At 46.8% G+C, this 16,374-nt stretch overlaps 1 protein-coding gene across 1 annotated transcript in view; it reads left to right on the forward strand.

Moving 5' to 3' along the window:
• The window catches only part of MYO7B (myosin VIIB), a 1,196,498-nt gene that overhangs the window by 711,726 nt on the left and 468,398 nt on the right, over nucleotides 1-16,374 (forward strand). The window contains exon 28 of the mRNA XM_078666047.1: nucleotides 10,976-11,095. Coding sequence (XP_078522173.1) covers nucleotides 10,976-11,095 — 120 coding nt within the window. The remainder of the gene's footprint in view (nucleotides 1-10,975; nucleotides 11,096-16,374) is intronic.

The following is a 16,374-nucleotide window of genomic DNA, read 5'->3' on the forward strand; positions in this document are numbered from 1 at the left end:
TTCTTGCTACTTAGCAATGTTAGCACACCCTGTTCCATTTCACACCCTTACATTTAGAGAGATGCCTATGTCCTTTATAATTATGCTGTTGTCTGTGTCTGGAGTGAGTGAGGTGGGGGGTCTGGGGGACCGGTGGAGATGTCCGCCTTGGAGGCGACTGGTGGGTGGAGTAGGAGCCCTTTACCATGGCATTGAGTATGGCTGAGATTAGGATATGCACGTGGAATGTGAGAGGCATGCACACACCGTCGAGACGATACCAAATCTACTCTTACATACGACGACATACGTTTCAAGCAGTACTATTACAGGAAACACACCTAAACAAAGCTGAGGTACACGCACTGCGCCGACGGTGGCGTGGACAGCTATATGCCACGGAGTACTCCTCCTATGCTCTGGCGACTTGGCATGGGCTCCCATGGATCCTTGGAGGCGACTACAATTGTGTCTTGGATGTGAACTTAGACAGGTCTACCGCACCCACAGCCGCTGCTCAGGTACACGTCACCACGAAAGCCCTCCTCAATTGGGCCCGACAATGGGACTTACACGACGCATGGAGAACACGCAACCCCACAGCGCGCACATATTCCTACTGGTCGGGTGCGCACGCTTTACACGTACGCTTGGACAGATACATGGTTTCCTCTGATCTCCTTCCATTGATTCGGGACACACAGTACATGGGCCGCACCCACTCAGATCATAATCCACACACGCTGGCCATCGCCTGAGACGATCCACATCCTCCCATACCCACCTGGCGCCTACAACCGGACCTATTACTTGACGCGACCTTCCGCGACTCCCTACTTACACAGACAGCTCAATACTTTGAGCTTAACACTGGCACAGCGTCCTCTTCCCAAACTGAATGGGATGCTTTCAAGGTAGTGATCCGGGGACTCTGCCTGGGAACACAGGGGCACATGCGACGCACACTTGAGCAAGACCTGACACAACTAAAAACTGAATTACTGGATTTAGAACGCGCCACGGGAGAAGAAGCGACGACCCAACTGACTGACGCCAAGGCGAAACACGGCCGCCTGCTGGACCGATTGCGAAACGTCAACTTCGCAGCACACTCCGCCCGGGTCCATAGGTAGGGTGATAGACCAGGCAAACTATTGGCCTGGCTGATTGCGCGAGAGGATCGCTCGGCCCCCATATCGGCCATACAGGCAAGAGATGGCGGATTACTCTACTCCCAACGCCAAATTCACGAAGCGTTCACGGGTCACTATTCGGGACTATATCACTCCCGCTTACTCGTCCCGCTAGATGCCATTACTGAATACCTATCTGACATACAGCTGCCTGTCCTGACGGCGGCGCAGCAGAATGACCTCGGAGCACCATTGGACTCTGAGGAACTCCGTGACACCATCTTTAACCTGTCAAATGGCAAATCTCCGGGGCCAGACGGCTTACCAGCCGAATTCTACAAGGCCGCCTCGGACATCTTAATCCCGCACCTGGCAAAGATGTACTCTGCGGCTATAGATGACTTTGCCTTGCCCCCATCACTCAATGAGGCGACCCTCGTATCGTTACTCAAACCTGGCAGGGATGGCACACAGATGGGATCCTACCGCCCTCTAGCACTCCTCAACACTGATTACAAAATCCTCGCCTCCGCACTTGCTCGCCGACTAGCCCCTTTGGTTCCTGCACTGGTACATCACGACCAAAACGGGTTCGTACCGACACGGCATACGTCCCACAACATCCGCCGCCTGTTCCGCTTGCAGGAATACGCCACGAGGCAATGGCCACGAGCCGGGTGCCTGGTACTAGACCTGGAAAAGGCGTTCGATTCAGTGGAATGGCCCTACCTGAGAGCGGTCTTGGAAAAATTCGAGCTGGGGGTCGACTACCAAACTATGGTCGGGCTATTGTACCGCAGACCCACAGTCCGGGTTCGTACGGGACCGTTGCTATCCGACCCTATTAATGTGAGGAGAGGCACCAGACAGGGATGCCCCCTATCTCCTCTGTTATTCTCCTTAGCAGTGGAACCCCTGGTTGCGAAACTACGGTCACAAGGAATGGATTGGGGTATACCTATGGCGGATGGTCTACATGTGGTGTCCTTGTATGCAGATGACCTTCTCTTATATGTTAATGACCTAAGTAATGTCCCGGCGTCCCTGACTGCTATCTTTGGCGCCTTTGAGGAAATGTCGGGATTGCGGGTGAACTGGGCCAAATCAGGGGTCTATTCCTTCAACCCGAATGTTCCGGAATGCGACATACGCATGGGGGGCGAGAGATTGCAGTGGTGCCCTACCACTTTCAGATACCTAGGGATACACATCTACAGAGACCCTACAGATATTTTGGAGGGAAACCTGCTGAGAGCAATTGCATCTATCCGAGCACAGGCTGGGTTCTGGAAGACACTACCACTGAATGTTCCGAGCCGCATCGCCCTTGTGAAAATGATAGTCCCACCGAGGTTTCTGTACTACTTTGCGAATATACCAACTTATGTCCCTGTCCGGGTGTTCCGAGACCTCGAAGTCCTGTTGCGTGACCTGATTTGGAATAAGGGTCGGCCACGGGTTGCTTTGACTAAACTCTACATGCCCACTTCAGAAGGCGGCCTAGCTGTTCCCAACATGGAGCTATACTATCTAGCAGCGCAAATGCAATGGGTGTCGGGCTGGCTCGGTGGTAAGAAACTGGGAGACACGGACACCACAGTTTGGTCCCTATTACAAGTACACGCATTGTTTCACCCACTGACACGGACTCCCCGACCACCTCAGCTACTGCTCGCGGTAGCACACAGATGCTTCCTCCGTTGCTTGCGCCTGACTCGAGCGACAATACCTTATGCACCGATACTGCCATTACTGGGTACCCCAACAACGGCAGGGACACTGACCGCTGCACAGTTGGGTAACTGGACCACCGCAGAAGTGGAATCGCTAGGTGACCTCTATTCTGATGGCGTCCTCCTATCCTTTGCAGGTCTCGTAAGGGACACATCCCTCCCGGCTGGGCAGTTTCTATTACATGCCTCCCTCATTCATGCGATGACTACGGCTTGGGGAGACATGTCTGACGAACCCCCGACCCACCTCTTTATGCAATATCTTCATGTCATGAGCAACGGCACACACATAATACATTGGTTAGCGCAGGCACTTCTCTTCCACACGCACCCGACAACTATACAGTTGAGAGAGAAGTGGGCGACTGACAGGGGGAGGGACTGGACGGACAAGGAGTGGGCGGTGGTACTGGCTGGCCCGGTGAACATCCCCCGCAACCCACGCTTCAAAGTCATACAGCTTTACATATTACACCGCGCATATCTCACCCCGGACAAGATTAATAAGTATTTTTCGGTCACAGATACTGCCTGCGGACGCTGCTCCCAAGTAGGCGCGGACCTCCTCCACATGCTCTGGCTCTGTCCTGCCCTCCAACAGTATTGGGACGGGGTGACCATGATGCTCCGACATTGCACTAAGGAACAGGTGCCAAGCACATGGGAGGCTTGCATACTGGGATTGTATAAGCGTACACGACTGAACAAAGTGCAGACCAGGTACTGGGATCTTGGACTAATTACGGCCAAGAGACTGCTAACCAAGCGGTGGAAGGCTGCCGCACCCCCACACATACGACACTGGAGCCTGTCGCTGACGAATTGGGCACGAGCGGAGAGCTCTATGCTGAGACGTGAGGAGACGGCAGGACTCAGAAAATGTCCTATTGCACAACACTGGGATGACATCCTACAGTCCTTTCTGCAGAAATGCATAGACCAAGGGATCACGTAAAGACCTGTATACTGCACTCCCCTCCACTCCCAATACTGGGACCTGCGAATCCCACACAATACACAAACTATTTCACGCGTGACCACTATTCTCTACTCACATTACGTCGCATACCTGGCTATGTCACACTGGCGGTTGTCAAGCCCCCCCAATCATGTGCCGACACGCGCAGCGCTGCAACATAGACCCGAACCCTGTGAGATCGCGCCGAACTAATGCACCAGCAGACCCTACAGACCCCCCCCTGTACCCTTGCCACACATAGGATCTGACCTCCTCCGCCCTTCCGCCCCCCCCCCCCCCCCGGGCTCCCGCTTGCTCGCCTCACGGGACACGACTGACTCACTAGCTCCACACCTCCCCCTCCCGACAACATGGCTATCTCTACCCCTATCCACCCCTACCTGCCTTTTATGTACTTTAAGTTACTGTTTTATAGTTCATTACTGATCTAGTTCTATTTCCGTTTAGACCATGCCCATACCGATACAACTCTACATTTCACGCTTTATATGGCCTTCGGGCGTAACAGCTAGGGCCCAGGCACATCATCTATGTGTCGCGATCAATGGCGGTCACTTTCGACAGGGTGGGCGAGCAAGGCGACCACGAGCTCCCAACACGCTTAGACACTGTGCAACCTGGTCACACATTCATGCAACACCCTGCTCACTTGAAGGCCGACCCACATTGATGCCCTTCCAAATGACGCACGAAAGATATGGTGGCGTCGACCGTAACTGAAACAATTGATGAGTGCCAGCCCAATATCACAACTCTGACCTCATAGCCTACATATGGGAAACTGAGTGGACCACACACTTTTGTAACACCGAATGATTATATGAATGCGCAATGTCGAGAACTGTTAACGTGCGCTGCCGAACCCCAGGGTTGTCGGCCTTAAAGCTGTGTTTACTTACCATATCTACTGCAATGCTTCATTCCTCGCAGCTGGCCCGGCTGGGTTGTAAGCTAAATGCTGTGTATAAAGTATGTTGGACAATAAAGGTCTATTTAAAAAAAAAAAAAAAAATAGAACAGGCAAAACTCTGCAGCTTGTGGGGTGTTTAGGCATTAATGGCAACTAACTACTAAAAAGTATAGAAGAGAGCAAGGCCTGTGTTTTGTGGTGGTGTGTATGTGTGTGAGCGTCAGCTGTAGGGTGTCCGGTAGTCAAAGCCCTCTCCTGGAATGCCAAAACCAAATCAAGAAAAAACAGTAACCGGCAAAAAAACAAATATAGAAGAAGTGGTATTATTGTCCCCAGACCAGTAGCAATCAATTCAAACCGCTGTCCCCAATGCAGCCTAGGATAGGGCAAGAAACCCACTCTCCATCGACCGCTTCTGCTGGATAGTGGGTGGCTGCCAACTCTGGGTCCCGTCCCAGGAGCAGAAGAGGTGACATGGGTTCCCTCCCACCCCTAATCCAGCTAAGAGCAAAAAGAAAACTGTCCTGCCTAGTGTGTAAGTCAAAGAAGTTAGTTTGCATTGTTTGCATTTTTTCCAATGAGCACCTGCCAATAGGCGCAGGGACATATATGGCAAAGGGCAACACTGAGAGTTAGAGCTTCAGTGAGAAGTATTAAGACGTCTCAAGGGGAAGCTGTCTACCATTGATGTATAAAGCTTGCCTGTCTCTAGCCAGAGCCATTCTTGATCCCATAGGCCACCCCAGACTGAGGCATAGCTTCCTGGTGGCTCTGGACACTGCAATCATGTAGTGATAACCATGAAATTGGTCACTCCCCATTCCAGGTTCGCTCACTGGTGTTGGGAAGAAGCATGGCTCCCCATGATTCCAGCCATTTGAACCATTACTAAGATTATGTTGGTTTTAGCACCAGCATGTGTCACGGGCCCTACAGCCAGAAGGCCCCCCTATGCATTGGATACCACATGTTGTTTATCATCATGTTCAAAAGAAAGGCCAAAGTGGAGTGTCCATCTGTATTTGATTCCATCATCCCAGAGTTTTTGGGTGATAGATCTCATTTCAGTGCAAATTTGAAGAGTGCCTATGGGCAATTTCCTGATATACAGTGCATGATCAGTTTTGAAAGGAGCTTTGCCAAGTTCCTTTGCTCTCCGAAGAACTCCCCCTTTTTCCAAGCAGTAATTTAGGTTGAATACGTTTTTATCGTTTTTCAAACTTATGTCCATGAGCCAACCCCCAAAACTCTACCCCTCCCTCCACCACCCTCCTCTGACCTCTGCACAATGTCCAAGATATGTCAAACCCACCTGATCACCACTATGGTTCCTTGCGAGTACCAAAGGACTACAATCGCCCGCCAGATCCGCAAGACATTGGAAACTAACTTCATCCTGGTGGCAGTGGACGGGAAACATCCTAAACCACGATGATTGAACCACAACTCACCTGAACAACGAGGAGAGAATAACGAAGACTGCTGAACCATAGCAAACTGCTTTGGTTTTTGGAAGAGAGAGCAGGAAACCTGCTCTCTCTTCCGAAAACCAAAGCTGATTGCTTTTCTACATGGGGATCAGCATGTTAGCTGCTCCCCATGTAGAAAAGCAATGCCGGCTCCCGCAGAATGCAGGGAGCCGGCAGGGCCTGGGGGGGATTGAGGACCCCCCCACGGCCCCCAACGAGGAGGGCCAGCAAATAGAAGTGGCCCGGGAGAGGGGCCACGCGGCCCCATGCCCCAAAAAATGATTTTTTTAAAACGAGGCAGGGCCCCTGGGGATAGGGTCCCCGGGGCTAAAAGAAGCCTCATGAGGGGAGCCAGGCAGCCCCCCCTCCCCATATTTTTATTTAAAAAATATATATATTAGGGGGCAAGCCCTGGGAATGGGGTCCCCAGGGCAAAATAAATAGAAAAAGAAGGGGGGCTACACAGCCCCCTTCTTAAAAAGAAAAAAAAGAAAAATTCTGCATCGCGCCGGAGGCCACGCCCCCTTCATGCAGCACTCTGCAAACGCGCCCCCTGGCACGTTTGCAGAGGGGGGACGAATTCCCCTTGAATACTGGGGGTCAACTAGCCCACCAGGAACCTCCAGTATGCGCCAGGGGGCTGCGTTGCAGAGTGGTGTTCTGAGGGCACGCCCCTTTTGACACCTCTCTGTAATGCAGCTCTGTGGCGCTTACTAGAGGTAGCTGGTGGGTTAGTTGTGCCCCAGGCACCCTCAGGATTCAAGGGGAGTTAATCCCCCAACTTAAAACGCGCCATGGGGCGCGTTTGCACAGCGGTGAAGGGAGGGGGCGGGGCCTGAGTTTACATGTGTGCAAACACACCCTGTGGCGCGGTTTAAGTTGGGGAATTAATTCCTTGTCAATCCTGGGGGTCCCTGGGGGCCAACTAGCCCACTAGGTACCTTCAGTAAGCGCCACGGAGCTGCGTTGCAGAGTGCTGTAAAAAGGGGCGTGGTCTCTGAACACCTCTCTGCAACCCAGCCCCCTGGCGCATACTGGAGGTATCTGGTGGGCTAGTTGGCCCCCAGGGACCCACAGAATTGAGGAGGAATTAATTCTCCAACGTAAAATGCTCCACAGGGCGTGTTTGCAGACATGTCACCTCAGGCCACGCTCCTTCCTTCATCAGTGTGCAAAAGCGCCCCGTGGTGCATTTTCGCCTGTATGACTTGAACGCATTCTTTCAACTGTTTACAGGAGATGCACCAGTGCTGGATCCAGGATCCACCACTGAGAAAGAAAAAGTAATGATAACACTACTTACCTGCTAAGTGAATTTTCTTCCATAGGGTAACAATGAGTGGTTTTACTTGGAAATTCTTCTAAGTGTGGACTTTTGGAACTTTAAAAAATTCCTCTAAAATCAGCAGAACTACGAATTCCGATTTACTCACCTGTTATCAGGAGAGACCTCAGTGCTGCAACTTTCAGCCCACTACTGATCCTGAAAAGTAATTCTAACTGTACTTACAGTAACTTGAATTTTCTTCCATAGGCTAACATTGACTGGTTTCACTTGGAAATTCTTCTAAGTGTTGCGTTTTGGAACTTTAAAATATTCACCTAAAATCAGCCGAACAACAAATTACGATTTACTCGGCTGTTATCAGGAGAGAACCCAGTGCTGCATCTTTTAGCCCAGCACTGACCCTGAAAAGTAATTCTAACCATACTTACCAGTAACTTGTATTTCCTTTCATAGGAAATCCATTGTCTGGTTTTCACCATAAAAGTTTCGAAGTGTCTATTTTCACAAACTAAAAATATTCCCTAAAAATCGTCTGTATGACTTAAACGCATTCTTTCAACTGTTTACAGGAGATGCACCAGTGCTGGATCCAGGATCCACCACTGAGTAAGAAAGAGTAAGAAAAAGTGATGATAACACTACTTACCTGCTAAGTGAATTTCCTCCCATAGGATAACATTGGCGATTCTATGTGAAAACATTTCCTAAGTGTCAACATTTAAAATACAATAAGATTCCTTAAAAATCACTACTGTAACTAAAACACTTCTACTCAACCGTTTACAGGAGGTGTCCAAGGACTGAATCTAGGATCTAGTCCTGTGGTTAGAAAAGTAATCCATAAAGTAACTAATTGCATTTAACTAGAAAAACACATTGAGGTCAATGTTGCATTGTGTTTGAAATTGTGTTGCCCATTGCAACAACTGTAACTACTGTACTTAAAAGTCTATTGCCTATTTGCAAAGTATTTAAACTAAAATAATTCATTCTGAGAAAGAATATTTTGTAATGTAATGTATAATGTAATTACAATGTAATTTAAAAAATAAAATATCTAAAAATAAATAGTTAAAAAAATGTAGTAAATCAGTATAAAAAAATAATATAACAATTAATACATTTAAAAATTGTCATTTACAAAACCTTCGAAATTCACTGAAAAAACCATAGGTTTCAGGCCCGATATAGTTAGGAATTAGCATTTTAAAAACCTTTGAAATTCACTGAAAAACCACAGGTTTCAGGCTTTAAATTGTTAGGAATTAGCATTTAAAAAACCTTAGAAATTCACTGAAAAAACGTAGGTTTTAGGGGTGTTATAGCTAGCTGGACATTTCACTGGTACAAAACCATTGGAATTCCTCCGATATAGTTAGTTGTACTAACTATATTTTGCGCGCCCGCAATCCACTGCTGATGATGTCACATATTACATCATTCATGACATGGTCAGTGACATGTGGTAACCATAGTATTGGGGTGGAGCCCAGTAGCTCTCCGGTTAGGTGCGCAGGTATGGATCTGTTGCTGGCCTTGGTTCATTAGGTCCTGAGCAATTATTTAACCAGGTCATTACAAGGACGTTTTGTGTAGAGACTCTCCTTAAACCTACCCGATAGATCCTGTCGAAACCATCCTCTGTGTGTACATCCCCCAGCGTCGTTGACAGTAGGCCTGTCCTAACATTCATTTTCAAGTGCATCCTCACTAAGGCTGTGGAGTCTCAGATTCTTTCTTCTTGAATGGGTTTTTATGTCTTCTGATTTATCCAAGGCCACTCTCAGTTGTTATTCCAGATTGGATTTCTGTGAAGAAGCATCTCCCTTTCGAGCTTCAATACCCTCCACCTTAGCCTGTGTGTCCAACATTCTTTAGGTGACAGAATCAATGTCTGTCATCAGCTCCCGAATTTTAGACCCCAAGTCTGATCGTCTATAGTCTGTTCACGATTCTGGCGAAGGTCTTCTCACAGCTCGGTTTTGAGGGCACGGTTGTGGGTGGTGGGTACACTACGTCTTTGCTCATGTCAACCATTCTGGACTGGGCTTTGTCCAAATATGCCAGGTTCCGCCATAGCTGGATTTCTTCTTTTGGTCTTTGGGAAGGGCACCCTAACCTCCCCTGATGCCGAAGTCATGAAAAGAAGCGCTAAGTATTATTCAGTGCCACAGAGCATCATTCAACAAAGGCAGCGTTTGTTTAAGCAGATCTGTTGGACATACTCCTACATACCAGACCGGGCCTCACCTTGGCCAACTGCTTAGCCCAGTCTGTTGAGTAGGTCCCTCTATAGTGCTAAAACTCAAATGCAGGGCTGATGTGGAGCCCTGTAACCACCTGCGTTATTTCCAACCATACAACATACGAGTCTTCAGGCTGCTCCACTGATGCTAGGCTCTGGCATACCTGCAAGGGAACAATATGGGCGAGAAAGTGATCTGCTCATGTTTACCCCTCACCTGCACTTTGGCCTCCTCTCCAGCACCTCCCCTTCCCTCTTTCATCTGGTGCCATCTCAGCAGCTGGGAGAGGCGTGGGGGGCATCAAAGGGCATAAAAGTGAGTCCCAGTGGAGTCTCACACCTCCATGGATTGGCGCTTCCTCTGCGATCAGGCAGAAGGCAACCCATACACCTAGCTCCACAAGTGGGGCCCGTGGGCTGGCATCTCAAGTAGGACCCTCACAGGCCGCCTAGTGTGTGCTCGAGCCACCCTCTTCACTGTAGCTCCCTTAGAGGTTGCTGCCTGCCCAGCTACACTGATCGAGGTCTTAGCTTGGGTCTCTGGTGCGTCACACAGGCCTGGTCCCACTACCGCTCTCCACTTAAGCCTCCTCACCATGAGTCACCCCGAAGGCCAAAATGGATCTTCAGCTCCACCATCCAGGGGGTCAGGGCAGAAAAGAAGCTGGTACATTCTTAGCTGGATGGGGAGCTTCTGCAGGGAGCATGCAGCTATGCCACCATCTTGACCACACCTCCATAATTCTTCTTCTAAGAAGATATGGACGAGTTGAGGATAATCTGCCATGTCCGTTCCTAAAAGTCTAACTTAAAAAAATGAATAATTGTGCTCCACCTTTTCCTAAATAATTAAGTCTGCAGCAGTACATTAAGAGGTGGAACAACTGCTGCAACCAATGAATTTGTAAGGGCTTGGGGTGGTTATCAACCCACACTCAATATCGCATTTCTGACAGTTATGCTTACACAAACATCCACCACCAGAAACACACAGCCAAGCACACACACACGCATACACACACGCACACTCCCTCACACACACAGCCCCCCCCCTCCCCAAAGCACTCTCATCCACATCTATAGAGGCCAAATGACAAGCAGGCCAGTGAGCTAACTATCACGCTTTGACACTCCCAGACATGTACCTATGAACAAGACACAAGGGCATACACCTCTATATACTCTCTAGACACGCACCACGCATTCTTGTTTTGAACTGTTTTGGATTTTTCCTCTCAGTACTTGTTGAACTTCATCCGAGGGGCACCAGCTGGATACGCAGCATTTTGTGCAGACCGACTGAGGCGCACCTTGGCAAATGGAGTCCGTGGAGAACCCCCTGCTTGGATTGAACTTCAGGTACCATAATACTAAGATCACAAAGTAATAATGATCCTTGCTTCTTCCTTTCTTCCTTTGATCCGGCTAGCTCTTGATTTCTCTTAAGTCATGCCGAAGTCTCTTCATCATGTCTCTCACTAAAGTTATGCTTTGATTGTTCTGTTTCTTGTTTTCAGACAGTAACCCATTCCTACATCCTTAGTTACTGTGCTTCTCTGATATTTGCTATGCCAGCCCAGCAATGCTTGCTCTTTTGGTGTTCTGAATCATTCACAGATTATTCCTATATTTGCTTTAATTTAAGCTGCCAAATCTTGCTATTTTGCACATGCCTTTTCATCTTTACATTTTCTGAATATCTCGGTGTAAGATTTAATGTTTTATCTTTATATTTAATGAACTGTTGATCTTGTTCGCAGTCACATAAGGTCATGCAGAATAATTCTGCACATCCTTCTTTAAATTGATTTGCATATTGACACTTCTTTTAGTTTCTGTAGGCCCCTCTATTCACCAAAATGCTAGGAATAATGCAAGTGACATCAGACAGCCTTTGCCTTCCACCCTCACCAACATATATTTGCAGAAGGTTGTAACACAAGACCATTGTCACAAATTAACACACATGATGTAATGCTATTGAAGTAGTTACGCACCTAAACAAATTATTATGTAGTGATGCCATATGTGGCGCAACTCAGTTGTAGGACATCAGTAAAACCGGTATAGGCCAAGGAGCACCTATTAGATATTGCATGTGTGTTTTACATGCCTGGAGCAGCTTTGAATGCCTAATTCTACCAGATTTAATGAGTCAAAACTTCACATGCTGAGGCACAACGATCATATGTTCAGGCACATCTGTACTAATTGTATTATTTATTTCATTTGTACTTGCTAACATGTTGCCGAGGCCACTTCACAGCACTCGTGGTCTGAGTTTGAACACATAGCCAATCATCCCAATTTAAGCTGGCAACGGAATGTAGCTTGTAAACAACATTCAAGCCTCCAAGCCTTGGGGGAATTTGTACAAGGTGCAGACTCTGTCCCAAAATAGGAGGGGTCGTACAAAAGGTTCATAGGATTGTTTGAACAGCTCTGTCTTCGGTGCTTTTACCTAGAAGAGGTCACATGCTGAAATTATTGTTAGCATGTACCAACAGTGAATACATCACAAAAAGCAATTTTCACAGTTTTAGGTTTCACTTTTCCCTTAGGAAATACTGCTAAAGCAGATTAACTCAATATTTTTGATTTCTCCACTACAAAATAGCTACAGAAAAGGTTCAAGAAGTGTTCCTGTTTTTTAAAATGCAGTTAATGGGTGAAGTCAGATATTTTTTCAATTAGTTAAGAAATATAACTTCAAAAAAAGATATATTTACTTGCCATGAGCCACTAAGTGCTAATTACCCTTAGTCTGCAGTTGCTGCCCGGCCTATAATGATGTGCGAAATCTCTTCCAGTAGTCACACAACAGACCACTTTGATTGAGAGGACGACCCGAATGAATAGAAAGAATTATCTCAACAGCATATTTAGGGTGATGGCTGCTCATGATAGCACAACACTTTAAAAATCCTCCATGAAAGGCCTGTCTGGGCCACATGTAAAACCTTTGCATCTTTAAAAGACCCAGCTCACAATTCTTGTGTATCCCCTGTTTGGTTACTGAAGGGCTCTGCTTTGTCTTACTAGACTACTGCCCTATTTTATTTCGTGGGTCCAGGGCCTGCATCAAACAATAAAAATACTAAACTCCTTTTGCTAATTTTATATATCGCACTACCTAACTCCTTATTTCATTACATAAAATTAACAAAAGGAGTTTAGTATTTTGTCCTTTTAAAAGATGCATGTTTTACTGTTTTTCACCCACCAGAGCACTTTTATATAACCTTTTTTTTGTGAGCACTGGATCATTATAACTTACCAAAAAAGAAAAAAGCATGTTGATATGTTGCAATAAATAAAACAATTGCATCAAAATCATTATATGTTGTCCCGCGCCATACATGCCTTTCTAACTAAATTGCTTCCTTTGGGCTCTAAATGTAATTGTGCAAAATATAGAATTTCTAATAATACCATATATAAGACTCACTGTCATCAGTGAACCATTGTTTATCAAATACCCAGGATTTTTATGTCAGCATTGAGCAGAGAAATAGGGTGATGGGATTCACATCTCTTGCCGGGTTTCTCTGCTTTCTGAATGAAAATGACTGTCGCCATTGTTATATCTTCCGGCAGTTCCCATGTTTTAAATGCTTCCACAAACGCCACATGAAGAGGGGCTACCATACCTCTGGGTAGCCTATGAAACAACTCGACAGGAAACCCATTTGGGCCTGGAGCCTTCCCCGTCTGCATCTGTTTCATGGCCAGAACCACCTCTTCCATTGGAACGCCCACCTCTAACTCTCTCATTTGTGTAGTAGTCAGACATGACACCAGACAGTCATTTATGAAAGCCAGCATTTCCACCTCCAGACCTCATAACGGCACACTATAAAAGGTTTCCATATACCTCATGAACTCCTCCACTATGCGCTCACTTTCTCCCACCACTTCCCCCGATGCAGACAGAAGCTCTCTAACAAACATTTCTTCACTTTCCTTACTACCAATCCACACCAATAATTTACATTCTCTATCTCTGGCTTCATATATGCGCGTATATCTGGCTAGGTATGCTGTTTTAACCTCCTACTTTGCCACCAACTGGTATTCTGCCCATTACTCATCTATTACTGCTTTCAAGCGAGGCATGGGGAATGCCACGCAATCCCTCCCTAACTGTGCCAATTACCCCTCGAGTGTGGTCATTCTGCTGAACCTTTCCCTGATATCCCTTCACGCCCCGTAAATAAACACGCCCTAGTTCATGGCTTTATATGCTTCCCGCAATGTGATTAGACTCTGCACTGTGCCCTTATTTTCTTCAAAATAAAGTGCAGTTGCCTTTTCTAGTCTTTTGACCTCCTGTTTATTCGTCAGATGCCAGGTCTCCATCTACCATACCCCATGCGACTTTTGCCGGTGGTTACGGTCACAAGCAGAGGCAGGTGATCACTGATACCACAAGCCAGATACCCTGTCTCAGCAAATCTATGCAGAGTGCAATTCAGGGTGAAGAAGTAATCTAGCCTTGATTGCCTATCATCCACACCTGAGTAATAAGAGTATCCATTCTCCTGCCCCTTAGCATACCTAGGGTATTGGAACAGGGTTAACCCATAACAAGTCACTGAGACCTGGGTATTCGAAGTACTGAAAGGAAGGGGTCTCAGTGGGAGAACAAATGTACTTATAACTTTAAAGAAGATTTAGACAATACTAAATGAATTCGACATTGTTTTAATTCACAATGAGGAGCAATGTATCGAATACATTAACATTTTAATGCATAGAGTAGGTTGAACGGTGCCCAAAGGGGGGAGGGAGGAGGTGATAGTGTGAGGATGGCGTGATGGAAAAATTGTGACAATAAAAACAAGAAATATCCAAGAATCTTTTCTACAATTGTGTTTTCATTTCATTACACATAGAATAATTCACTGTGCCGATATATACACAACAATGTCATACTCCAATGCAGCAATTACTGTCAAAAATGTGGGGAAGGAGTTGACTATACGGACGTTGTCGACGTTTCGACCCTCTGAATAGCGCAGGGTTGGTTGAGCCCTTGCCGTGGGGTATTCTTCAGGACAGGGAAACGGGCAGGCAACCTGATAAATACGTATATATAAAGGATATTAATAATGAGATGGCGGAATGTATCCATTAATACAAAAACAGCATTTAAAATCACTATCGCACGCATGGAAGAGCATACCGTTGTACTTGGCGCTCTATCTGATCTCTGCAATCGTCTTCCGAGTGGTTTGACGAACTGCAGTTTTGAAAGAAAGTAGAACGTGACTTAGACTGGAATGTATGTGCATAAGGCACTACAAAGGAATCACGGTAAATATGATCAATTCTCACCGTTAGGATAAGCAGTCCATAATTTGATAGAGATAGATAGTAGAGAGTTGGAGAGCGCGGCCGACCGCGGGGCGGTGACACAGTTAATTTCTGAAAAGACGATATGAAAGTTTTTAGGATATTGGGTACTATACATATAGTCAGTTGGTGTTAATGATAATTTGAAAGGGAGACTTCCGCTTACCGGCGTCCCAATCAGATCAATGGGTAATGGTGCGTCCCCTCTGTGTCAGTAAAAATCTGAAAAACGGGTAAGGACGGGCTTAGACACTTGCGTGTACCACAAATTATTTAATTACAAGATTGACCGGGCATACGGACTCACCGATGTGTTCAACTGGATCGGTGTGGTGTAAGGCGCAACCTCGGTTTGATGGTTGACCTGGGAAGGGAAATTGCACACAATCAGCCGTTGATCGACGGAGGATGTCTATTAAAAGATCGAGTGCAGTATGGAGGCATTAGAAGCATAATCGGCTAAGGCTTACCTCTATTGCCGACTGAATCGGACCACGGGGAACGCTGGCGTCTGGCAAGACGTGGCAGATTTCCTGGTTAGTAACATAACCATGGAAACGGAGCACGTGACCCGCGCGCTTGCAAATGGAGCGCGAAGACAGACTGTGGTGGAACTCGGTAAAGACATGTATCGGCAATTATAATAAAATTCCGATTAGGCTGAAAACCTTTACTAGGTGTTGGGGGGCAATGGCCTAAATTGCAACCATGGTTACATTATTGGTATGGATGCGATGTGAAAAAACGGGATCCTCTCGCGGTCGGACTCCAAATCAAAATTGAGCCAGCTATATTCATAGAGGTTCCAAAATTTAAAGAGGGATTCAGCCACGTTGCTAATAACTGCTCCCGTCATTGGATGGTCCTGGGCATGGAGACTGCTGTGGAACAAGTTCAGTTGATCACCGCTGAAATCAAGACTTTAAAATCAGAAATAGCCGCTGATGCCAATTTTGCAAGTGCAAAGGAAACTCTCACCAACCTTGAGGCTTCCCTAGAAGACTTTGATGTTACAACGCAAAATCGCAAACTAGAAAAACTGGCAAGAGACCTTCGCCTATACGATAAGAAAAAAACTTACCCGTACTTGAACGAGGATTACTTCCGTCAAGACGCACAAGGACGATTTACCAACAGAGGACGAGGAACATACAGAGGAAGACGGAATTATCAGACCTTCTCGGACTCCTCCTACAGCTCTGAAGGCGATCAAGACCAGGCGGGTCCGAGCAATTATCAGAATTACCCCGACTACGGATACCAGCAACATCAACAAAATCCTT

Source organism: Lissotriton helveticus, chromosome 11 (genome assembly GCF_964261635.1).
Source record: "Lissotriton helveticus chromosome 11, aLisHel1.1, whole genome shotgun sequence".
Taxonomy (NCBI): Eukaryota; Metazoa; Chordata; class Amphibia; order Caudata; family Salamandridae; genus Lissotriton; species Lissotriton helveticus.